General features: G+C 26.8%; 6 protein-coding genes across 6 annotated transcripts; 3 read left to right on the plus strand and 3 right to left on the minus strand.

Annotated features, from left to right (window-relative positions):
* Positions 1–3,422: 3,422 nt before the first annotated feature.
* Positions 3,423–4,454, plus strand: GO595_001074 (GTPase Ryh1; the record flags this gene model as incomplete). Its single annotated transcript, XM_067913457.1, has 1 exon — positions 3,423–4,454. One exon carries the CDS (start codon positions 3,423–3,425, stop codon positions 4,452–4,454), a length of 1,032 nt encoding a protein of 343 aa, XP_067778692.1.
* Positions 4,455–4,970: 516 nt separating this feature from the next.
* Positions 4,971–5,348, minus strand: GO595_001075 (Prefoldin subunit 1; the record flags this gene model as incomplete). Its single annotated transcript, XM_067913468.1, has 1 exon — positions 4,971–5,348. One exon carries the CDS (start codon positions 5,346–5,348, stop codon positions 4,971–4,973), a length of 378 nt encoding a protein of 125 aa, XP_067778693.1.
* Positions 5,349–9,005: 3,657 nt separating this feature from the next.
* On the plus strand, positions 9,006–9,320 carry GO595_001076 (60S acidic ribosomal protein P2; the record flags this gene model as incomplete). The annotated part of the gene is made up of 1 exon (XM_067913479.1): positions 9,006–9,320. One exon carries the CDS (start codon positions 9,006–9,008, stop codon positions 9,318–9,320), a length of 315 nt encoding a protein of 104 aa, XP_067778694.1.
* An 8,287-nt stretch (positions 9,321–17,607) lies between these two features.
* Positions 17,608–19,164, minus strand: GO595_001077 (NOL1/NOP2/sun family protein; the record flags this gene model as incomplete). The annotated part of the gene is made up of 1 exon (XM_067913490.1): positions 17,608–19,164. The coding sequence occupies one exon, from the start codon at positions 19,162–19,164 to the stop codon at positions 17,608–17,610; it is 1,557 nt and encodes a 518-aa protein (XP_067778695.1).
* Positions 19,165–19,478: 314 nt separating this feature from the next.
* On the minus strand, positions 19,479–19,850 carry GO595_001078 (uncharacterized protein; the record flags this gene model as incomplete). The annotated part of the gene is made up of 1 exon (XM_067913502.1): positions 19,479–19,850. One exon carries the CDS (start codon positions 19,848–19,850, stop codon positions 19,479–19,481), a length of 372 nt encoding a protein of 123 aa, XP_067778696.1.
* Positions 19,851–19,946: 96 nt separating this feature from the next.
* On the plus strand, positions 19,947–22,220 carry GO595_001079 (CAMK family protein kinase; the record flags this gene model as incomplete). Its single annotated transcript, XM_067913513.1, has 1 exon — positions 19,947–22,220. One exon carries the CDS (start codon positions 19,947–19,949, stop codon positions 22,218–22,220), a length of 2,274 nt encoding a protein of 757 aa, XP_067778697.1.
* Positions 22,221–23,099: the final 879 nt, after the last annotated feature.

A 23,099-nucleotide genomic window follows, 5' to 3' on the forward strand; every position in this document is an offset into this window, starting at 1 on the left:
TAATGCCAATAGTCTATTTTTTCTTGTGTTACGAATGGGATTAAATTTCCCAACTCGCATTTTATTTGGTACTCAATTCTATTCAATTATTTTGATAACCTCATTGAATCGATGCGACCGGTCAAATTGGGTTAAAACTGTCTAGCGTCATTTGAAACATATATCACGATTAATTCCAATTATTTTTGAAATATCTCAAAGAAATTATGTAATAATTCGATCTTGATTGAATGAGTTAAATTAATAACATAAAATTATCGGAAGAAAATACATAAATATGACGAAATTGTATGTTTGATGAAAATCGATATTTATATACTTTACACATAATGTTACCATTTCAAAAGTTTACAGGCAGAGATATAATTTTTTCTTTCATCTCTACTTCTAAATGAAGAATCAAAATAATATCGCCAATGGCATGATCCAAGTATGGGAATCAAGTCTTTGCCAACATGCAAAGTTTACAAATATCTCAATGATAATACCCATTTTTGCAGATGCCGGGAAATTTGGAATCAAGACCGGCTAGTTATTTTATGTCACGATTGCTCTTTGACAAAATTTGGATGTATTTGTATCAAATGTTTTTTAAATGGCATTTCTATTTCCATAAATGTAGAAGGAAATTGTGATTGTGGTGATCATTTTCATTGATAGCCATCTGGTAATTATACTCTTCATAATCACCAAAAAGAATCTGAGATTCCTTCATCAATATTAAAACTTCTTCCACAAATTTTTGATATTGCCGCACTGTATCTTCCGAGATTTCTCAAATCAAGTTCAAACGATTCCAATAAAATAAACTGAGTGGCTTCTAAAAATCTGTGAAATTGGTGATGCCTATCGAAGTTTGCTAGTGACTCCATTAAGCAAAAGGAACATTTACTCTGACATTATTGATTCCTTTTTTGAATCTGATTCAAAATCGATTCAATCGATTACAGAATTATTTGGCTGTTTACTTAATGATAGTAAATTTTGGTTTGCATTTGGCTATTCTTATTTTAAAAATCTTTCTAAAATCATAAAAAACGCGTCTGAAATGATAAAAAATGGAAATGAACATGAAAAACTTGTGATTTTTATTATTTAGGCTATCATTTTTCATATGATTATATCTTTCGATATTGTTCTGAGCATTATAACTTTGATTTTTGTGAATGTTTTTTAGAAACTACGAAGTTATATCAAGAAAAACAATTAACATTTGCACTTGATAATAATTTATGTACAAAATATATATTTAGTAATCAAGATTTTCCTTTTTTGAAACATTTGAAATGATTTTGTTAAACGAAACATTTAAAAATGAGCATCAACGAATATTGGATGGTTTAACTGATATAGTTTTAGATGAAGATGCGATTTTATATACAAATGTTAATGAAGGATCAGCTGAAGATCGTTTTATCATACATAAATTTTATAACAAAGGAATTACAAATGTATTTAAAGGATTTGAGAAATGTGAAAATTTAAAAATTAAATCTTCGATAAAAAAATCGAAAATTATTTAAATTCGATTTATATTGATAAAAAAATTAATCACTCATTGTTTAATGGTTGTTCAATTTCATTATATTTAGCTCCATTTTTATTATTAAAATCTTTATTATTAGAAGAAAATATTAAAACAATTTTAAATGATAATATTAATGAAGTCGATAACTTTTTATTACTTTCGTCTTTAAATGTACAACGTGTGTTACTTTCATTTGATTTTTATTGTCATCAAGTAACATGTTGTTTTGGATCATCTTCTTTCTTAAAATATATGTTTTTGAAGAAAATTTGTCCGATTTTATTTGTGTTAATGCAAATTTTTCTTGGGTTAACACAAAACAAAGAAAAAATGATTTATACAATTGCTTATACTATTGGAATTTTTGATGACACATTACAAAAAGATAAAATAATATATTTTATATTTTGTCATTTTATTTCGACTTTTGTATTTGATCTATTAGAAATTAATGACAACAAAAATGAAAAAGTGAATCAAAAATTAATATCGAAATTATTATTCGGGCAAAAATTATATAAAACATTTAAAGGAATATTTCAACAAGAAGAAATCACTGATATTAAAATCATTAAAAATCATTTAGATACAATTTCTACTTCTTCTCCTTCACTAAAAGGTGCAATGTTTAAATTAAAATCAATAGATTTATGGGATCCATTAGCACCATTATATAAATCAAATCAAATATTATCGATTTAATCAAATATATATCGAAATATCCAAATGAATTAATGTCTTTTTTTTAGTTACATAAAATAAACAAATCAAAGTTGACTGTACATTAGATTATGCGAATTTCTGCAAGAACTGTTGTGCACCAAAAATATTTATTTTTCTTGTTTCTTTGAACATACAAAACGCAGAGAATGGTTGAATCAACACTTCCAGCATCTCTGAATGAAAATTCCATTAATAAAGAAACATCATCCATATAATAGAATTTATCAGAATTAATTTCATCAATTAAAGTTGGAATAGTTAAAATAAAGACTTCATTTGGAATTTGAACAAACTTTGTAATGTTAATAATTGTATTATATATATTAAAAGCAATTGATTCAGGTTCTTAATCATTCGAAATTTGGCAAATGATTAACTACTATTCAATAATATCATAGATAGAGATTGTTAACAATGCCAAAAACAATGAAAGATAGGATTCTATGACTTCTGAAGGTAGTTTTAGCATTGGTAAAACTTTTTTCCTCTGGAATTGTAGATTTCAAATTTTTGAAACTATGAAAATCTTCTCGATCAAGTTCTGAAATAACGCAAAAACCCGTTTTGTTTCCACAACCTCTAGCTTTCACATTGCATGAGGGTGATGAACTTTACTTAGGATATCTATTTCACTAATGATGTGGCGTTAATCCATTAATAGCAACAAACCTGCCCCATACTTTTATTGTGCTTTATATACCGCCCAAATGAACTTTCTCCAATACGGTGGTGTGAATTTTCCATTGCAGACAGATGGCATTTCACCTCACATTATCAGTGTCAAGCGGCTCAAAAATTGAATAGAAAACAATCTTTTATAATTCAATTTCTTGTCAAATTTACCTTTTCCCTATCGGCTAGACACTTCACATTAGCAGTGATGCATTTTTTGGTACTTTTCAAACTATTATGGTGATCAATTTTGGAATTTTTGTGTGAAATAAATTTATAGCAAATGTGCATTGGTTAAAATTTACGGAATACTCAACAATGAAAAGTTAAAATTGTTTTTGAAAATGTTTTTTGGCATTTTTTTGAATTGTCTTTTAACCCATGGAATTGAATATAAAATGATCACAAAAAATTTCTACGCACTCAAAATATCTTTTTGAACGAAATCAATTTCAAATGAATTAATTCAATTTTTGAGCATTTTAAAACCATTTTACAGATGAGCAAAGTTCGCCCCAGCAATTCATCGCTAAACGAAAATAACACGAAAGCAAAAAATGACTTTGATGATGTTTTTTCTGGAGAACCAACTGTTTTCCCAGATCACATATTGGAGAATTTAAAGAAAACAAGAAGAAGGGTTGGCAGCGTTTCTTTGGCACGTATAAAGCGAAGGGAGCACTTAGAAGAGCTTGAGTCCAAAGAAAAACAAGCACGAAAAATATCTGGACCTCCATTACAGCAACCTGGACAGCCTTCTCGTATAGCGCCACCAATGGGTGGAATGGACCTCAGTAATAATCCTCTTTTCAAGAAGAGAATGGCTAATAAACCGGAACCAGGAAATGGAATTGATAATAAAGAGGAATCTAAAATCAAAGAAAACGAAAGAAAAATGGAAAGAACCAGAGAAGAAGAGCAAGAACAATTGTCAAAGATTAGTGAAGAAAATCAATTCAATTCCAAATTCATTATTATCGGTGATATCAACGTTGGTAAAACATCTCTTGCGAACCGCTTCGTAGACAATAAATTTACCAATACTGTTCCAACAATCTCTGATCATTCATTATCTCGAACAATTATTCATCAAAATAACAAAGTCAAAATTAGCATCTGGGATACAGCTGGCCAAGAATCGTTCCGTTCTGTTACTGTTAGTTATTACCGTGGTGTTGATGTTGCTATTATTACATTTTCATTTGATGATCATAAATCTCTCGAAAACGTCCAATACTGGTACGATTCGATTGTTGCACAATCTCATGATGCAATAATATGCATTTGTGGAAACAAGAAAGACATTCCGCCCGATAAACGAAAAGTGAAATCTGAAGAAGGAATCGAATTAGCTAAGAGATTAGGTGCCGAATACTGTGAAACAAGCGCAAGAACATGTGAAGGTGTTGATGAAATGTTTAGGAAACTTGCTGGAATGTATGCAAGTGTTGCTGAAACTAAAGAAGACGAAGAGAATCAATCTGTACAGCCAGTGGATCAAGGAGGAAGATCATGGTGGTGTTTTTGCTAAATCACTTATGTTTTTGAAATTAGTTGGCGAGTTCCCAATATTTTGGAACTCATACAGGCTTTTATGTGTGTTATAACTAAGCTTATTAGTACAATAACGTGATCAAAAAATTTAAATTTTTTTGATCAAATAAACGGTCAACATCGTTAGAGAAAAAATTTCAAGAATTTGGTACAAATTAATCAATTATTTTTCTCTAAGAGCATAATTACAAGACCTTCCAAAAGGGAAACAAAACATTGAAAATAATTAAACATGAATCAAATTATCAAAAGAATAATTATAAATAATTATAATTCTCTTTATATTTTATAGGTTTGAATATCTTCAGAAAAAAATACGATGTATGTATTAAAAAACATGAAAAAACGCATAAATTGTTTTACCAATTTATGGACAAAACAGAAACGTTCAACGTTGGAAATTTCCTTCTTCAAATAATAGGAATTATTTTTAGTACCTTATTGTAATCATTCCAAGATTTACAAATAATTAAATAATGTGTTAATGGAATGTTTACTTTTTGATGTATGGGGCCAAAAGTTCATCAATTTGGTTGCGAACATCATCTTGTTGGCCAAGAATATAAATGCCTGTTTTCTTTATGAGTAAAATCTTTTCATCGCATTTTCCTAAGTCAGATCTCAACTTTTCTAGTGTGGTTGGAACAGAATCAAGCAAAAAAGCTTTTCCAACAGACGAATATACAGGAACATCTTTCGGAAGTTTTGCAATTTCTTGACGGGTGATGTATTTTGATCTTCTATTTCTTAATTCTGTATCAAGTTGTACTGTAGCTCTGTTTATATTTTCTATGCACCTCTCCTCCTCTTGTCGGAACTTGATATATTGATTCATTTGATCCTCTGGAAGGCGTATTTGCTGTTCGGCCATTTCCTTAATATGTGACCGTTAAATGTCACTTTTAAAGGAAATATACAAATTCAAAAAAATGCTATGCATCTATTTCCTGAATGTAATTTCACAAAATCTTGTGCTAATATGTTTAACCATATTAAGTGAAAAAAATTTGGTGGTCTGGGACATTAAGTATTGGGCTATGATTGAAAAATAGATCAATTGAATTTCAAGCAGCCACCCAATAATACCAATTTTTACCATATAATTATTAAAAAACAAGAATTTTTTTACAATTGTTAGTATAAAATTTCCGAAACTATTTATTCTGGCTTGTAAACTTTTTTGTAATATTTTTTGAGAAACCGTTAAAATCAATCCAACTATCGTTTTCACAAAACCGTTTGTTTTCGCACAACATGTCTCTAAATTTTTCGTAAACTTATGAAAATGATGTAAACATTTGAAATTGGTCGCGGGGTTCAGTTTATTGTTTTCTATGTTGATGAAAAATAATGAAAATCATGTGAAATCCAAACTTGAATCAAGCCATTCACTGTTAAAAAAGTGTTCCAAAACAATTTCAACATTAGAAGAAATTATTTTTTCTTTAAATAAAGAAAATATCAGTCAAACAGTTGAGCAAATAATAAAACTTAGTAATGATTTTTTTTTGCCTTATTTCAATCTAATATTTAGCAGATTAATATATTCTGCAATTATTTCTCGAATTAATGATTACAAAATATATCTTTCTTTAATCCAAAAAATCGAAGACAATGAATATAATATTTTGAACTCATTCATGAAATATCTATTTCGAGTGGATTCAAACGAATCAAATTTTCTTTTAGTGAAAATGGATGAATTAAAATTGATTTCATTGGATACATGTAAACGTCCATACGCCTATTATATAGTAAATCACAAATATTTTAAGAAAAATGCTGGTAAAAAGTATAAGAAATTTATAAAAGAAGGAGTTAATCCAAATGAAATTGCAATCACAATTAGAAACGACGAAATAGAAAAACTTCAAGAAATAACATCACAAACAAATTTTGATTTTAATCAAACAATTGAATCATCATCTTTTGAAAAATGTTCATTTATTAATCATGAAAATGTTACATTAATTGATTATGCAGCATTTTTTGGATCAGATAAATGTTTTAAATACTTACTTATGAATGGGGCAAATTTAAAAAATACAGGTAAATATGCAATTGCAGGTGGAAATCTTGAAATTATTCATTTATGTGAACAAAATGGTTCATCATTTGAAGATGCATATGAAGCAGCAATTGAATTTCATCGAAATGATATCTTCAAATATCTTTATGAAAATAATATTTTTAAATATTCTTCAAAAAAGATTTCTAAATTTATATTATTTTCTTATGAAGGATATGTTAATATTGAAATATTAAAATTTTTACTTGAACAAAATTATATTAATATTAAAAATATTTTGTAATTTTATTTGAAATTTATTATGATAATTTGATATTACTTAAAAATATTTACAAAATATCCTAATTATTTAAAACAGCACTCATTTTTGCATTCAAAAAAGATCTTATAGAATTTGCAATAGTACTTCTTGAACAAGAAGGAATTGATATAAATGCCAAAGATATTATTTATTTTAATAATTTGAAATTCCAAAATAATATTTGGAAATTATTTAAATTATTTCAAACAGCACTTATTTTGGCATCTGAATATGGTCATACAGAAATAGTTAAATTACTTCTTGAACAAAAAGGAATTGATATTAATGCTAAAAATATTTATTTGTTTTATTTAATATTTATTTTAATAATTTTATATTTCAAAATAATAATTGGAAATTATTTAAATTATTTTGGACAGCACTTATTTTGACATCTAGAGATGGTCATACAGAAATAGTTAAATTACTTCTTGAACAAGAAGGAATTGATATAAATGCCAAAGATATTATTTATTTTAATAATTTGAAATTCCAAAATAATATTTGGAAATTATTTAAATTATTTCAAACAGCACTTATTTTAGCATCTGATAAAGGTCATACAGAAATAGTTCAGTTACTTCTTGAACAAGAAGGAATTGATATTAATGCTAAAGATATTTATTTGTTTCATATAAAATTTATATTTCAAAATAATATTTGGAAATTATTTAAATTATTTTGGACAGCACTTATATGTGCATCTGAAAATGGTCATCTAGAAATAGTTAAATTACTTCTTGAACAAAAAGGAATTGATATTAATGCTAAAGATATTTATTTGTTTCATATAAAATTCATTTTAATAATTTGGAAATTCAAAATAATATTTGGAAATTATTTAAATTATTTAAGACAGCATTTGTGCTTGCATCTATGTATGGTCGTACAGAAATAGTTAAATTACTTCTTGAACAAGAAGGAATTGATATTAATGCAAAAAATATCTATTTTCTGTATTTAAAATTTTTATTAAAAATTTTATGTTTCGGAATAATACTTAAAATTTAGTTAAAATATTTAATAATGCATTAATGCATACAAATGAAATTGGTCATATAAAAATTGTTAGATTACTTCTTAAACAAGAAGGAATTGATATCAACGCTAAAAATATTTATTTGCTATATTTAAAATTTATTTTTCAAATCATATATTCTAAATATACTTTTGGCAATCATTCGTATTATTTTGGACATCACTTATATTTGCTTCTTCTAATGGGAGCGTGGAAATAGTTAAATTGCTTCTTAAACAAAAAGGAATTGATGTCAATATTCAAAATATTTATGAAAATTATTTAATATTTATTTTAATAATTTCTTATTTTCATATAATATTTGGGAATTATTATATTTTTTTAAAACAGCACTTATACTTGCATCTTGGAAGGGTCATACAGAAACAGTTAAATCACTTCTCGCACATAGTGGAATTAAAACCGAAATTAAGGACATTTATGAATTTAATTTAAAATTTATTTGAATAATTTGATATGTCTAAATATTTTTTGGAAATTAATCAAGTCATTTAATACAGCACTTATGCGTGCTACGACTTATGGTTACAAAGAAATAGTGGATTTACTTAAGGTTGGTGTTTGACCTTGTGTCAACTCGATGAATTAATAAGATATTAAATTTGTTCCAATACCATTTTGTACTAATAAAAATTTTCTATTTATCTATTGAAACAAAATTATATTTTATTAATTATTCATGAAAATCTTCATATTAATACATTTCGTCAAATTTTTCCTCACATAAAAAACTTATCATATATTTGATATTTTTGAAAATTCTTCTGTAAAAAAAGATTATATAGCTACTTTTAGATTAATTTAACGCATTGATTTAAGTCTTAAATTTTCAAAAAATGATTGTTTCACTTTTTCATAGATAAATGCTCTGAAAACGAAATAAAGCTTACAAAAAAAAAAGATGATCATATCTCATTTTCTCTTATGACTAACATTATATTGCCCATGTAAATATAATTTATTTTAGGACGCGAATCGAAAACCTAGAGTTTTAACATAAAAACGCGATTAAAATTCAAATAAATATAACTTTGAATATTCATTATATTAAAAAACACTTCTGTTGTAAAAAGTTACAAATATTTACAGCAGTGACCGTTTATTAAATGGTTTAATTCAGAGTAAACGGTCGAGCGGTTATGGTCGACCTTTTAGCTCCATGAAGTATATTGCAGCATATCTTCTCGCTCAAGCTGGTGGCGATGCTTCTCCTTCAAAAGAAAAGATCACAGCAATCCTTGAAAGCGTTGGAATTCAAGTTGATGCCAAAGCAATTGATGCACTTCTTGAAAAATTAAATGGAAAGAACATTGAAGAATTAATCAAGGAAGGTTCATCTAAACTTGCAGTTGTTGGTGGTGGCGCCGCCGCTCCTGCTGCTGCATCTGCAACAGAAGAAAAGAAAGAAGAAGAAAAGAAGGAAGAAGAAGAAGTTGTTGAATTGGCAGGTGGATTCGATGATCTTTTCGACTAAAATAAACCACTGATTTTATGGCTATTAGATTTTAAACAATTATAAATATTCAACATGCATTCGTAACTTTTGTCCTTAACACGAATGTTATTTCCCAAACAAGGAAATTGTTAGCTAAAAAACATTTTTGTGACTGCATCCAATATTTCATGATCTAATGAAATTAAATTGGATTAAATTCATAAGAAAAACGTTATGATTTAACTTGTTCGAATTTTCAGCCAAAAACGTAATACTTATTCAAGAATCACATGAATTTTTTTGTGATAAATTTAATTGAGTAAAATTGAATTACTTTATTAAAGAAGCAAGCAACCCATTTTAAAGTTTAAACTCAATACCACATCATGAGAAGTTAAATTAACTTCTTTTTTGGTTGAAAATCAAAATCATTTTTTTGTTGTAATTTCTTATCGGATTTGACATTGTTTGTTTGGAACCCAACTGATTTATGATTTTTACTTTTTTCTCATTCTCAATTTGTTATAGCTCAGCTGATCTATTATCACCATTTAAAAATGATGGGCAAAGAAATATCGGTGTTTGGGAATTTACAGGAGCAGCAAAAGTAAATGCAACATATATTTTATTATCTCCTCCTTTACAATTTCATAGAGGAGGTGCATGGACAAATGTAGTCCTTCCAACAGGGAATTGGTCCGTCCAGTTTGAATTATGTATAACAGAAGGAATTGATGGAGGTTTTGGTATTTGGTTGATTGATTCATATGGATCTTCTGGAAATTTAGGTGGAGGTCCAACAAAATTTAGAGGAGTTTCCCTCATTGGTAAGGTCACAAAAAAAGACAGAATAAATTCCATCGATTTATTTGTTTTAGAAAACGATGGTGATTTATCATTTGAAACACTTCCAACAGCTCCTGACAAATCTATCGTTTTTCACCACAAAAGGCATATTTTTATTGAACTTACATTTTCAGATAAAAACATGCTTGTTAAAGTTGATGCTTCTAATGCCGGGAAACTCAAAAAGGTTCTTAATGTTTCACTTTCGACAGATATTAGCAAAAGTTTCCTTGGTGTTACATCTCAATCCAATCAACAAGCAATGAGATTAGAGCTATATGGAATTCAATTTAAAGCGAACAGAAACACGACAACTCAACGATTTCAACCAATTGTAGAAATAGATAAATATGGGAATTTTAAGCCAAACACAAATTTGAAATTTCGAAATCCAAAATTTCAAAAGTTATTAAATTACTCAACATATGGTCTTGGAAAAGAAGCAACTTTAACAGAAGTATTTGATTCTATTGATGAAGTTAGCGATGTTTGTATTGATGTTGCATCATACAAAGATTTGAGTGAGTTTGTTCGCAAATCGGTGCACCCCTTTTCGGAAAAGTGGCAACGGAGAACGATAAAAACGGTTGAGTATTCAAAAAGTGTTGAACGAACCATCAAGTACGCTTCAAATGCGACACAGAACATTTTAAAATCATTTAATGAAACAATTGCAAAAGAAGCACTTAGCGTCAAAAGAAAAATTAATCATTTTACAGATTTTTATGAAGAATTGAATGAAGCAAATGAAGAAAACAAACCATTGGTGTTCGAAATATCGCTGAATACAGAACAACAAGATAAGTCTCTTTTGGTGGTTTACTTTTTGTTGTTTGAGATAATGTTATTGTTTACATATATATCTAGGAAGAGTTATGAAAATTAAAACAATAAAATTGTATCATATGATATTTCCTTTGGTATTAAAATTAAGTTCTTTTGCAAACAAATTGTAAGCATTAAATGAGTGATTAATGATTTTGAAATTTTCAATAAAATAACTTAATATATAAACATTTACCTAATAACATTCGTCAGGGTTTGTAGAATTTTTTGGATTTAGCTTCAACATTTTATGCTTTTGAAAAATTTGTTTCATTGTTTTCTAATTCTTTGACAAATGAATTAATACTCCATTCTTCTTGCGTTTCATTTACTTGCTCAGGTGGTAATAAAAGGTTATATAATATCGTAAGTTCATCATGATGAATTTTTGTTTCTTCAACATTATCAATTTCTTGAGGTTCATTGATAACAGACACAGTTGTATTCTCTTCATCACTTTCGGATTCGCTCTTTTCTTTTGCCACTGGAATTATTTCAATATCTATATCAAGATCTATATCACTTGAATTTTCACTATCAAAATTAATTTGAGTCTTTTGTCTTTTAGGGCTTGCTGAACTTATATTTCTTTTTGGTGAAGTATTTGAGCTTTTGTTCATATTTGGCGACATGTGATGTAAGATGTATTTATATATATTTTGACATTTCCACTTTTTCAATATAATATGATCGTTCCAGAAAAGTGGAGTATATTTTCCACTTACAATAGAATTCTGTCAAAATAATTTCAAAATTTGCCTGGTTTGAAAAAATTTCTGAGCATTTAAGGTTTTTGCATTTTTTCTTCTTTCTATGGGAGGCGGTCAAAGTCAAATCACTGGAAAATACCAAGAAAACCTTCAAATATCACAAAATGTTCAACAAATTATTTATAATTCAGAAGAAGATCGAATCAGACAATCAATCGAATTTTTGTTAAAACACTATACAGACGAGTTTTCGTATTCATTTAATATTATTATTTGTAGGTTAATATATTCATATTTTGTTGTCAAAGGTTCTGATAAAATCTGCTTTGAATTATTAAAAGAAATTGAATTTATGGAATATGAAATTGAAGCAAGACGACATATAAGCGTTATTGATATCTTTACACAAATTCTTGTATTTCTTAATACTCAAGAATCATATTATCTTCTTGAAAAAATGATTGACAATCAATTTATTGATTTCAAAATTTGTCAAAAAATAAAAACAAAATATTTTTTACATCATTTTCCAAATATTATAAGCAAATCCACAAGAAAAAATGAAAAATATTCTTATGAAGAACTTTCAAAGAATGATTTTGCACTTCATAAGAAATTAATTAAAGAAGGAGTTAATCAGAATGAAATTGCAAAAATAATTCGAAATGATGAAATCGAAAAACTTCAAGAAATGTCATCACAAAATGATTTTGATTTTAATCAAATAATTGAACCATCACTTTATGAAAGATGTTCATTTGTTAATAAAAAAAATGTTACATTAATTGATTATGCAGCATTTTTTTCTGCAATTAAATGTTTCAAATACTTACTTATAAATGGTGCAAATGTAAAAAATACAGGTAAATATGCAATTGCAGGTGGAAATGAAGAAATCATTCATTTATGTGAACAAAATCATTCATCATTTGAAGATGCATATGAAGCAGCAATTGAATTTCATCGAAATGATATATTTAAATATATTTATGAAAACAAAATAATTGTAAACGCGAATTTGACTTCTTTAGGAATTAAGTGTATCTCATATAGTAATTATGAAATTCTTTCATTTTTGGTAAACGAAGGAATGAAAATTAATAATTCACTTATCATTGAAGCAATCAATACGGGTAACTTACTTATTGTTCAATATTTTCATGGGAAAGTTCCTATTAAAATAAATTTTTTCGATATCACATCTTTTTTAGGGAATGAAGAACTTATTCAATACCTAATTAATAACGGATGTATTGATTTTAATGATATTAATATTTATTTATTTCATTCAAAATTATTCAATATGATTTAATTATTCAAAATAAAATATGGAATTTTTAAATATTTTATGAATCAAAACTTTTAAGTGCATCTAAAAAAGGTTATGTAGATGTAGTAAAAATTCTTCTTAGTCAAAAAGGTGTTGATATTAATGCCGAAAATATTTTTGTGTTTTATTTAAAATATGTTTTGATTATTTAAAGTAATAAAATAATATTTGAAAATTCTTGAAATTATTTCAAACTTCACTTGTTTTAGCAGCTAAACATGGCCATACAAAAATAGTAAAGTTACTACTTGAACACGAAGGAATTGATCTTGTAAAAAACCAAATTTATTTGTATAATAAAATGTTATTTTATTCAGTATGGAATTGATTTAAATTATTTAATAAAGCTTTAACCATCTCATGTGAAAAAGGTTATGTAGAAATAATAAACTTATTACTAGAAAAAGAAGGAATTGACATTAACAATAATGTATGTATTTATTTTAAATATTTAATGATTCTTCATAATATTAAACACACCACTTATAATCGCATCGGAATCCGGCCAAATTGATATAGTTAAGTTACTTATTAATAAAAAAGGGACAAAAATGTATAGTAAAAATAATTATTTACTTCTTGAACAAGAAGGAATTGATATTAATGCTAAAGATATTTATTTGTTTCATATAAAATTCATTTTAATAATTTTATTTTTCAAAACAAGATTTGGAAATTATTTAAAATATTTAGTACAGCACTTATTTTGACATCTAGAGATGGTCACACAGAAATGGTTAAATTACTTCTTGAACAAAAAGGAATTGATATTAATGCTAAAGATATTTATTTGTTTTATTTAATATTTATTTTAATAATTTTATATTTCAAAATAATATTTAACAATTATCAAAATTTTTTAATACAGCACTTATTTGTGCATCTATAAATGGTAATATAGGAATAGTTAAATTACTTCTTGAACAAGAAGGAATTGATATTAATGCTAAAAATATTTATTTGTTTTATTTAATATTTATTTTAATAATTTTCTATTTCAAAATAATATTTGGAAATTATTTAAATCATTTCAAACAACACTTATGTATGCATCAAAAAAAGGTTATACAGAAATTGTTGAATTGCTACTTGACAAAGAAGGAATTGATATTAATACTAAAGATAAATTTTATTTTTATAATTTTCTATTTCAAAATAATATTTGGAAATTATTTAAATTATTTCAAACAGCACTTATAATATCATTGGAAAAAGGTCATACAGAAATAGTTAAGTTACTTCTTGAACAAGAAGGAATTGATATTAATGCTAAAGATATTTATTTGTTTTATTTAATATTTATTTTAATAATTTTCTATTTCAAAATAATATTTGGAAATTATTTAAATCATTTCAAACAGCACTTATGTATGCATCAAAAAAAGGTCATACAGAAATAGTTAAGTTACTTCTTGAACAAGAAGGAATTGATATTAATGCTAAAGATATTTATTTGTTTTATTTGATAATTATTTTAATAATTTTGGTTTTCAAAATAATATTTGGGAAATATTTGAATTAATTGAAACAGCACTTATTTTAGCATCTGATAAAGGTCATACAGAAATAGTTCAGTTACTTCTTGAACAAAAAGGAATTGATATTAATGCTAAAGATATTTATTTGTTTCATATAAAATTTATATTTCAAAATAATATTTGGAAATTATTTAAATTATTTAAAACAGCACTTATTTTAGCATCTTCAAATGGTCATACAGAAATAGTCAAATTACTTCTTGAACAAGAAGGAATTGATATTAATGCTAAAAATATTTATTTGTTTTATTTAATATTTATTTTAATAATTTTCTATTTCAAAATAATATTTGGAAATTATTTAATTTATTTTATACAGCACTTATTTGGGCATCTAAAAAAGGACATACAGAAATAGTTAAATTACTTCTTGAACAAAAAGGAATTGATATTAATGCTATAAATATTTATTTGTTTTATTTAATATTTATTTTAATAATTTTCTATTTCAAAATAATATTTGGAAATTATTTAAATTATTTAGAACAGCATTTGTGCTTGCATCTAAAAATGGTCACACAGGAATAGTTAAATTACTTCTTAATTACAAAGAAATTATTAATGATATAAATATTTGTTTGTTTTATTCAATATTTATTTCGTGATATTATTGTTTTTGAAAATTTATAGTTAATTAAAAACATTTAATATTTCTTTTGTTTACGCTTGCCAAGGAGGATTTAAAGAAATTGTGGATTTACTTATCAAACAAAAAAGAATTGATATCAATTCTAAAGTCAATATTTCAATGTGATTTTTGGAATTTATTTAAAATAGTTCAAACAGCACTTATATATGCATCTTTAAATGGTCATGTAGAAATTGTTAAAATTCTTTTAGAACAAAAAGGAATTGATATTAAAGCAAAAGATATATATTTATTTGATATAAAATTTATTTTTATATTTTAATATATTCAAATAATATTTGAAAATTATTTATATTATTTAGAACAGCACTTGATTATGCAATTGTTAAAGATCAAATTGAAATTGTGGAATTGTTGGTTGCACAAAAGAACATTGGATTAGATATTAATGCTAAAGATATTTATATGTTTTATAGAAAATTAGTTTTAATAATTTTTAATTTCAATATAAAATTTGGGAAATGTTTATATTATTTTGGACAAAGCTTATTTGGTCATCTGTAAATGGTCAAAATGATATAATTAAAATCTTGCTTCGAATTCAAAACGTTGATATAAATGCTCAAACCATTCAAATGTTTTATTTATAATTTATTTTGATATTTTGATGTTTCAATTGTATGTATGGAAATAATTTAAATTATTTGAAACTGCATTTCTTTTAGCAGTCAGATATAATAAAATAGAAATTGTTAAGATTCTTCTTGAGCAAAAAGGAATTAATGTTAATATTAAAGATAATATTTAAAATTTAAATTTTGGGTTTATATCTAATAATTGGCAATCATTTAAATTATTTAAAAATGCACTTATGTATGCAAGTGCTAAGAATTATATAAAAATGACTCAAATACTTCTTGCATATAAAGGAATTGATATAAATGCTAAAAACAATATTAATTTGAATAATTTGATATTAATTATATGTATTCGGAATTCGTTTAATATAGTTGAAACTGCATTAATAATAGCATCCAAATATGGTCATAAAAAAATACTGAAATTGCTACTTAATCAAGAAGGAATCGATATTAATGCACAAGATAATATTAATTTCAAACATCCAATATTCAATATAAACATTTGGAATTTTTTTTAGATATTTCAAACAGCCCTTAGTATAGCAAATGAAAATGAAAATGACAAAATACTTAAATTGTTGTTATCCGCAAATAATCACAAATCTTAAAATAGAACGGGTCCTATTCTCTAAACGGTCGTTTGACACCAAATAAAATAAAATTATCTCGTTGTTCTCATTATTTAAATTTTTAAAAAATATATATCAGAGATTAATAATAACAGTAGATAATATAATTATATTTTTATAAGACAAAAACTTATATTTAAAGATTTGACACTTATAAATAAAATAAATATATCTGCATATAAAATTGGTTTACACATATGACAATAGGTGTTTTATATATTTCATTATATATTATTTTGCATATTAAAAATAATCGGATTTTTATGAATCAATTATTGACTTTCTAGTTAAAATTGAAAAGTCAGAATATTATTTTGCAATTATTTCGATAATGATAATAGATATCAAAATTCTGTCTTCTAGAAAATTAGTTTTTTTTATGGCATTTCTATAAATATGTTTATTTATTTGATATCTAAAATAATGAGACCTGTAGCCAATCAGGAAATTTTTTTCTGATTTCTGAGACAGGGTTGACTTTTTCACTATAATTATACGTTAAAGGATCACCTCAGCTTTACCCAGTTATAAACTTGACATAAAATAAAAATATCTTTATGAATATATAATATATATGCATATATATTTTAATATTTAATTATTTATTTACCATAGTTGATAAAAAATTATGCTTTATTGAAATAAATATTAAATCATTTCACACAAAAGGCTCGAAGTAAATTGACTTGTTTTTTATGATCTTCCAATCTAACGTTAATTTGTGATTGCTTTGGGTCCCAGACTGGGACTCCCAGCATATAAATAAAGAATATCTAAATATATATTTTTGAATAGTTTATTCGATTTCGAAACTGAAACCTAATTGTACCGATCATTTTTAATACAAAAAAATTAAAATATAAATATAAATATCTCTATTTAGAATTGGTTATAGAATTAAAAAAGATATATATAATGAAATACATCATATGTTATTTAATTATGAATAAAATATATAAAATTCAGAAGAAAATTAGAATAGGACCCGTTTGCTTAAAATATATAAACAATTTTATACCTTATTATTTTTTGTTTATATTTAAAACTTTTTAATAAATTATATAATAAAAAATTAATTTGAATTTGCACAACAAAAAATTTTACTTTACAATATTCCAAATATGAAATTATATTAAATATTTTTCATCCAAAAATATATTTTAGAGAATAACATTTCAAATAATTACTTTGATTCATAATACGAAATTAATATTATTATTATTTACTTGATAAAGCAGCTTCAACAATTCGTACTTCTTTTTCAGTTATATTTTTCTTATTTAACAGCCTAATATAAGGTGCCTTCCATAATGCGCCGGTAATTATTCCATATCCCTCAATCTCAATATAAATGCCTCCAGTTTGCATATTAGACATATCCCTAATGATCCCTTCTGATAAATGTTGGATTTCGATTCTGTTCTGTGACGCAACGATAGCCTTGAAGCCGTTTAACGATAGCGTCAAAACTCTTTTTGATGGGTTTCGCATCGCAGCGGGAATTGTCTCCACAGAAGGGATTGGCGCTTCTTCCGGATACTTCACTGCGTATGAAAAAGCCTTTTGTCCGATGAAACATATTTTTAACTTGGATATATCAAGACCATTTAAAAATTGAAGTAAATTATCACTAATATAGAAAACATTAGCTATGTTCAAGGTCTCTTGTGAGAGGAAGTTCATAGTTCTGATTTCTTCATTTAAACCAAAGAAATTAATATAATTATCTATTATTGATACATCTGTTACAGTATATTGATCCTTTACATCAACTTCTTCATTGAGTGGATCATATGCAAAGTCATTATTTTTCTTTAAAACTGCTATAAAAATTCCATTATCATAAATTTGTTGTGGATAAAATCTCATACAATTATTAATCCCATCTACTAATTCTGCTGGAGAGATTGATGCTTCTGTTTCTTGATTAGGGTCATCGTCAAATACATCTGTTTTCCATTTTGTAAGACCTTGCTTCCTATCAATTTCAGGATACACTTCTGTACAATCAACAATTTCGACAGCTCCATCTAATGACTTAAGAACAGTGTTTATAACTGCTTCATTTTCATATGGACTGAACGAATCGGTTGTGTAAACACAATAACCGCCGACATTCAAAAGTTGTAACGATCGAATTAACGTCTTCTTCTGAATTTGATGCATCGGAATCGAGTTATCGATTTTCCATGAGGACTCTTGGCCAGGGCTGTTATGAAGTGCTCCATCCCTAGTATTTGGAGGGTTGCAAAGTATTTTATCAAACTTTGATGGAAATTCGGGAATCTTTTCTGGTGGATATGATATGGTAACAAGTTTAGAGGTGTCACCATTGATTTTATTACGTTGCTTTTTAATGTCTGTTATATTGGAAACAATAACTCCAGATGAAATTTGATCAAGAATGAATTGCGTTGAAACACCTTCTTTTTGGTTGATAATAAGAACATTGTCTGTTGGCTGGATAGGAAGAAATAGACATGGAAGAAATTCAGTGAATTCTGCTCGTAAAACTGTGTTGTTTTCTTGATTCTTAACAAGCCAATCTCGGTATGGCTCGATTTGTGGATTCTTTTGAAAAACACGTTGAGGAACAAAAACGCGTGCAAACGTACCAAGAGAAGGATCAATGTATTCTAAAATTGATGCATCAATTTGTTCTTCATTTAATAATTCTATATTCTTTTTTAATTCATCAATAAGAACAGGATATTCTTCTACTTTAGGAGAGATCCTGAAAAATTGTGGACGAAATGTTGATTGGAAATGAAGCATATCTTCAAATTCAGTTCTTGTTAAATTTTGTGAAATGAGCAATTTTCTATAAAATCGTATAAAATCCTGATTTCCAAATGTTTCTGTAATTGGTTTCTTTGTGTAATCATCGCGATGATATTTTCTTCCTTTTTTCATTTCAGAACTAAACAAAGCTCTGTCAATTTCATACCGAACAAAGCATATTTCACATCACATGTCAATAAAATAATGAAAACAATTAAAATGCATTAATTTTTAGCTATAATATTGAAAAATAGAGTGTCCTTAAGATACATAATAATTTATCAAAAAAGGAAAAAAATAATTTAAATTTATTGCATGTCAGAAATAATATTTGTAACAATATCTCTAAAATGGAAGTAACTCATTTCATATATAATACTATATCTCTTTTCAAACCATGATGATATTTCATCACATAAAAATATAATTGAAGGATTATTTTCATTCATTTCACGAGCAGCACCAACGACGGCGTCAATATCTGCTTTCCATTCCTCCACCTTATTATATTTACTTTTATAAATTGATTCTCTAATTTTCGTGAATGAGTTTTTATCATGAGAAATTGTTGAAATTCCAGTAGAAGAAGGCTTACACAACAACTCGTCCATGATCTCTACTGCCATTGATCGTAAGGCTGGCGTCCAACCTCCTTCTTCGAGAGCTTTTGACGTTTGCATTCTGTAAACGTTTTCAAAGGGTAGCACGTTACCGGCGAACGTTAACATCATCGGCAATCCATTCAATTTCTTTCGTTTGACAAAGTATAATTAACAATGCATACGTTAAAGAAGAAGAAGAGTTCAGAGAACTCTTTAAGTCTTATTGGGAAGCACATAACAATAAATGGCATACAGATATATGTTAACGAAAAAATAGCAGATGGAGGATATGGATTTATTTTTAAGGCAACAGACTCGTCACATAAAGTGTACGCGTTAAAGTCATTACAAGCCCCAGATGCAGAACATTTCAACCAAATTATGAACGAGTTTAAGATTCATCAGATATGTTGTAAACATCCAAATGTCGTGAACGTTTATGGCGTTACATCAAATGAATCAAATGGAACAGCATTAATTTTAATGGAATATTGTCCACAATCATTAATTCACGAAATGAATCGTTGTTATGGACAAGGATTTACAACACAAAAAATTATCGAAATATTTCAGTCTGTTTGCGCTGCTGTGGATTTCATGCACAGTCAATCGCCGCCAATAATTCATCGAGATCTTAAGCCAGAAAATGTACTTCTTTCAAATGGTGTATGGAAACTTTGCGATTTCGGATCCGCTACAACACATATTTATGACCTCGATGCACATCCTGAAGAGATGAACATGGCACAGAATGATATTGAGAAGAACACAACACAACTTTATCGATCTCCAGAAATGTGCGATTTATATCGATCACAAAAAATTTCGACAAAATCAGATGTTTGGGCTCTCGGGTGTGTTCTGTATAAACTTTGTACATTTAAAGACGCATTTAACGAAGGTAATAATTTGCAGATATTAAATAAGAAATATTTCTGGCCCGATAATCAAAACATTGATCCAAAGTTAAAAGAGCTCGTTGAATATTGTTTCGAAGTTAACCCTGAAAAAAGACCTACTGCAAGACAATTGTTGGGGAAAATGTATTCTTTGTTCCCTCACTATGCAGATAAGAAATGGTGCATTAGCGAAGATATACCTCAGCCTAAGAGACATAGGGAAAGGAAAGTCCATAAATCTTATGGCGGTCCTTTGACTGTTAGTAATGAAGATGATGACATAGAAATAACTTTCAGCCCAAAGCCTTGCTTAAAGGCCTCTTCTAGTGCTACAAACTTTGGTCTAGCTAATAATACAAGTTATCAGCCTTCGATACTTGACAATAGCTTTGCAATGCAAGATCCGTTTGCGACTTATCAGCATAGATTATATCCTCAGCAACAATTACCTGATCCATTTCAGCGACAGCAGCAGCAAATACCAGATCCATTTCAGCAACAGCAACAATTGTCTGATCCATTCCAGGCACAACAACAGCAACAACAAGGATTTGATATGTTTTCATCGAATAATAATCAGCAAATTAATTCCGACATCAATCAAATGATGTATCAGGGTGCACCAAATAACGGTTACGGTTTTTTGCCTCAAAATTCACTGCAAAATTCAGGAACTTTGTTTGATCTTCTTTCAAATAATAATAACCAACAATTTAATCAGCCAATTGAAAATAATTATAATAACTTTAACCAACAACAAAATAATGGTTTTATTGATATTTCAATATCACAACCTAACCCACAGACACAACCAAAAACTATTCCTCCAAAAGAAGAAAAACTACAAAATTCATCAAATGAATTTATGTCAATAATTGAAACAGATTCAACAACTGAAAATTATGTTGATTCAAATCGAATGTTAAATGATCAATTAAATTTAATTTATGATTTGTTAAAAATGTCAGAAAAAACAATGAAATCAAATATCGAACATTTATTTTTTAAGAATCAATCGGCATTTTATCCATTTGCAATACAATTAATACATGAAAGTAAGAATAAAGTTGCAAATGTTCTTGGTTATATACCAAAAACAGGTGATGAATCATATGTTTTATTATTTAATTCAAGAACTAATTTACAAAATAAAGTTCCACAATTTGAAGGGAATATGTCTCTTGTTAACTTTTTAAAGCATAACAGTATTCAACCTGGTACACCACCAATATGTGTTGATACAATAAAACTACTTCAAAATCATTTATCAGTTGTGATTAAAGTACTTTGTATTAAACATAGGAAAGAAGTTGCTATCGAAGGATACTTAACATATCAAGTAACTGCTTTCCTAATTGCAAAATTAAAACAATTCAAAATTAATGTTAATTTTATTGATGCGGTATCAATTCCTTTGTTAAAAAATCAATATAGTCAACTCAAAAAAGTTGAGCCTATGATTCAAGGAGGTCCTCAGTTCCCAAGGGAGTTCTTTAACTTCGATGACCCTCAATTCCTGAAAAGAATCAGACCTCCAGCACCGAAGTAAAACATTTTTCTCAAATAAAATTAGGTAATGTTTGAATTTATACTTTTGTGAATGGTTTCATTATTAAAAGATTGATCTAATTTTTATAAATAATTATTAGTGATAAAAAAAAAATCAACAAAATTAATGTTTTTTTTAAGAAACAATATGCGAAAAATCAATGGTTAATTCTTAATGTTTTCATTTATTAAAAATCATTTGTATGCGTATTCCAATACAAGACCAATACTACCTTTCAAAAACAATCAAAATATTAAATAATATTAAATATTTGGTTGTAAAAGGCCTTAAATTCATTCATTGCATTCAAAAGAGATTAGACTAAACCGATCATTTTCTACTCAAAAACAACTTTTTCATAGAAATTTCTATTTGCTCAGAAACGCTGGTTTTTTATTAATGTCTATCGGTTTTACCTTATCTTCCTGTAAACAAATTAATGGGGAATACGGACTCTCTACCATTTCTATATGATAAAAGCATTAAAATTTTAATGGATGAAAAAATTCCTGAAGATAGCGAGTACTGGAAAAGTATTTTACTTTCACAAATAGCATATGGAACAGAAACATCACTTCGTTCTATTTTCCCCAAAATATATTCACTTGAACCTAGTAACATTAAAACCATGCTTCATTTATCAGTTTTTTATTTAAATGATTATATTCATAGAACAAACTTAGATCGAAATTCAAAAAATTATTTTTTGCCAATACAAACATCATGCTTCTTTATCCAAAACTGCTTGTTACAAATTTCCCAAGATAATTACCAAAAAATTCTTTCTCAAGATTATGATGATTGTGGAAATTTAGGAGTTGCTTTATCCAATACTCTTTCCAAGGCGCTCCATATTCAGCATGCCACCATAAGCCAAAA

This window comes from Histomonas meleagridis, assembly GCF_020186115.1.
Source record: "Histomonas meleagridis strain 2922-C6/04-10x chromosome Unknown contig_12, whole genome shotgun sequence".
NCBI lineage: Eukaryota > Parabasalia > Tritrichomonadida > Dientamoebidae > Histomonas > Histomonas meleagridis.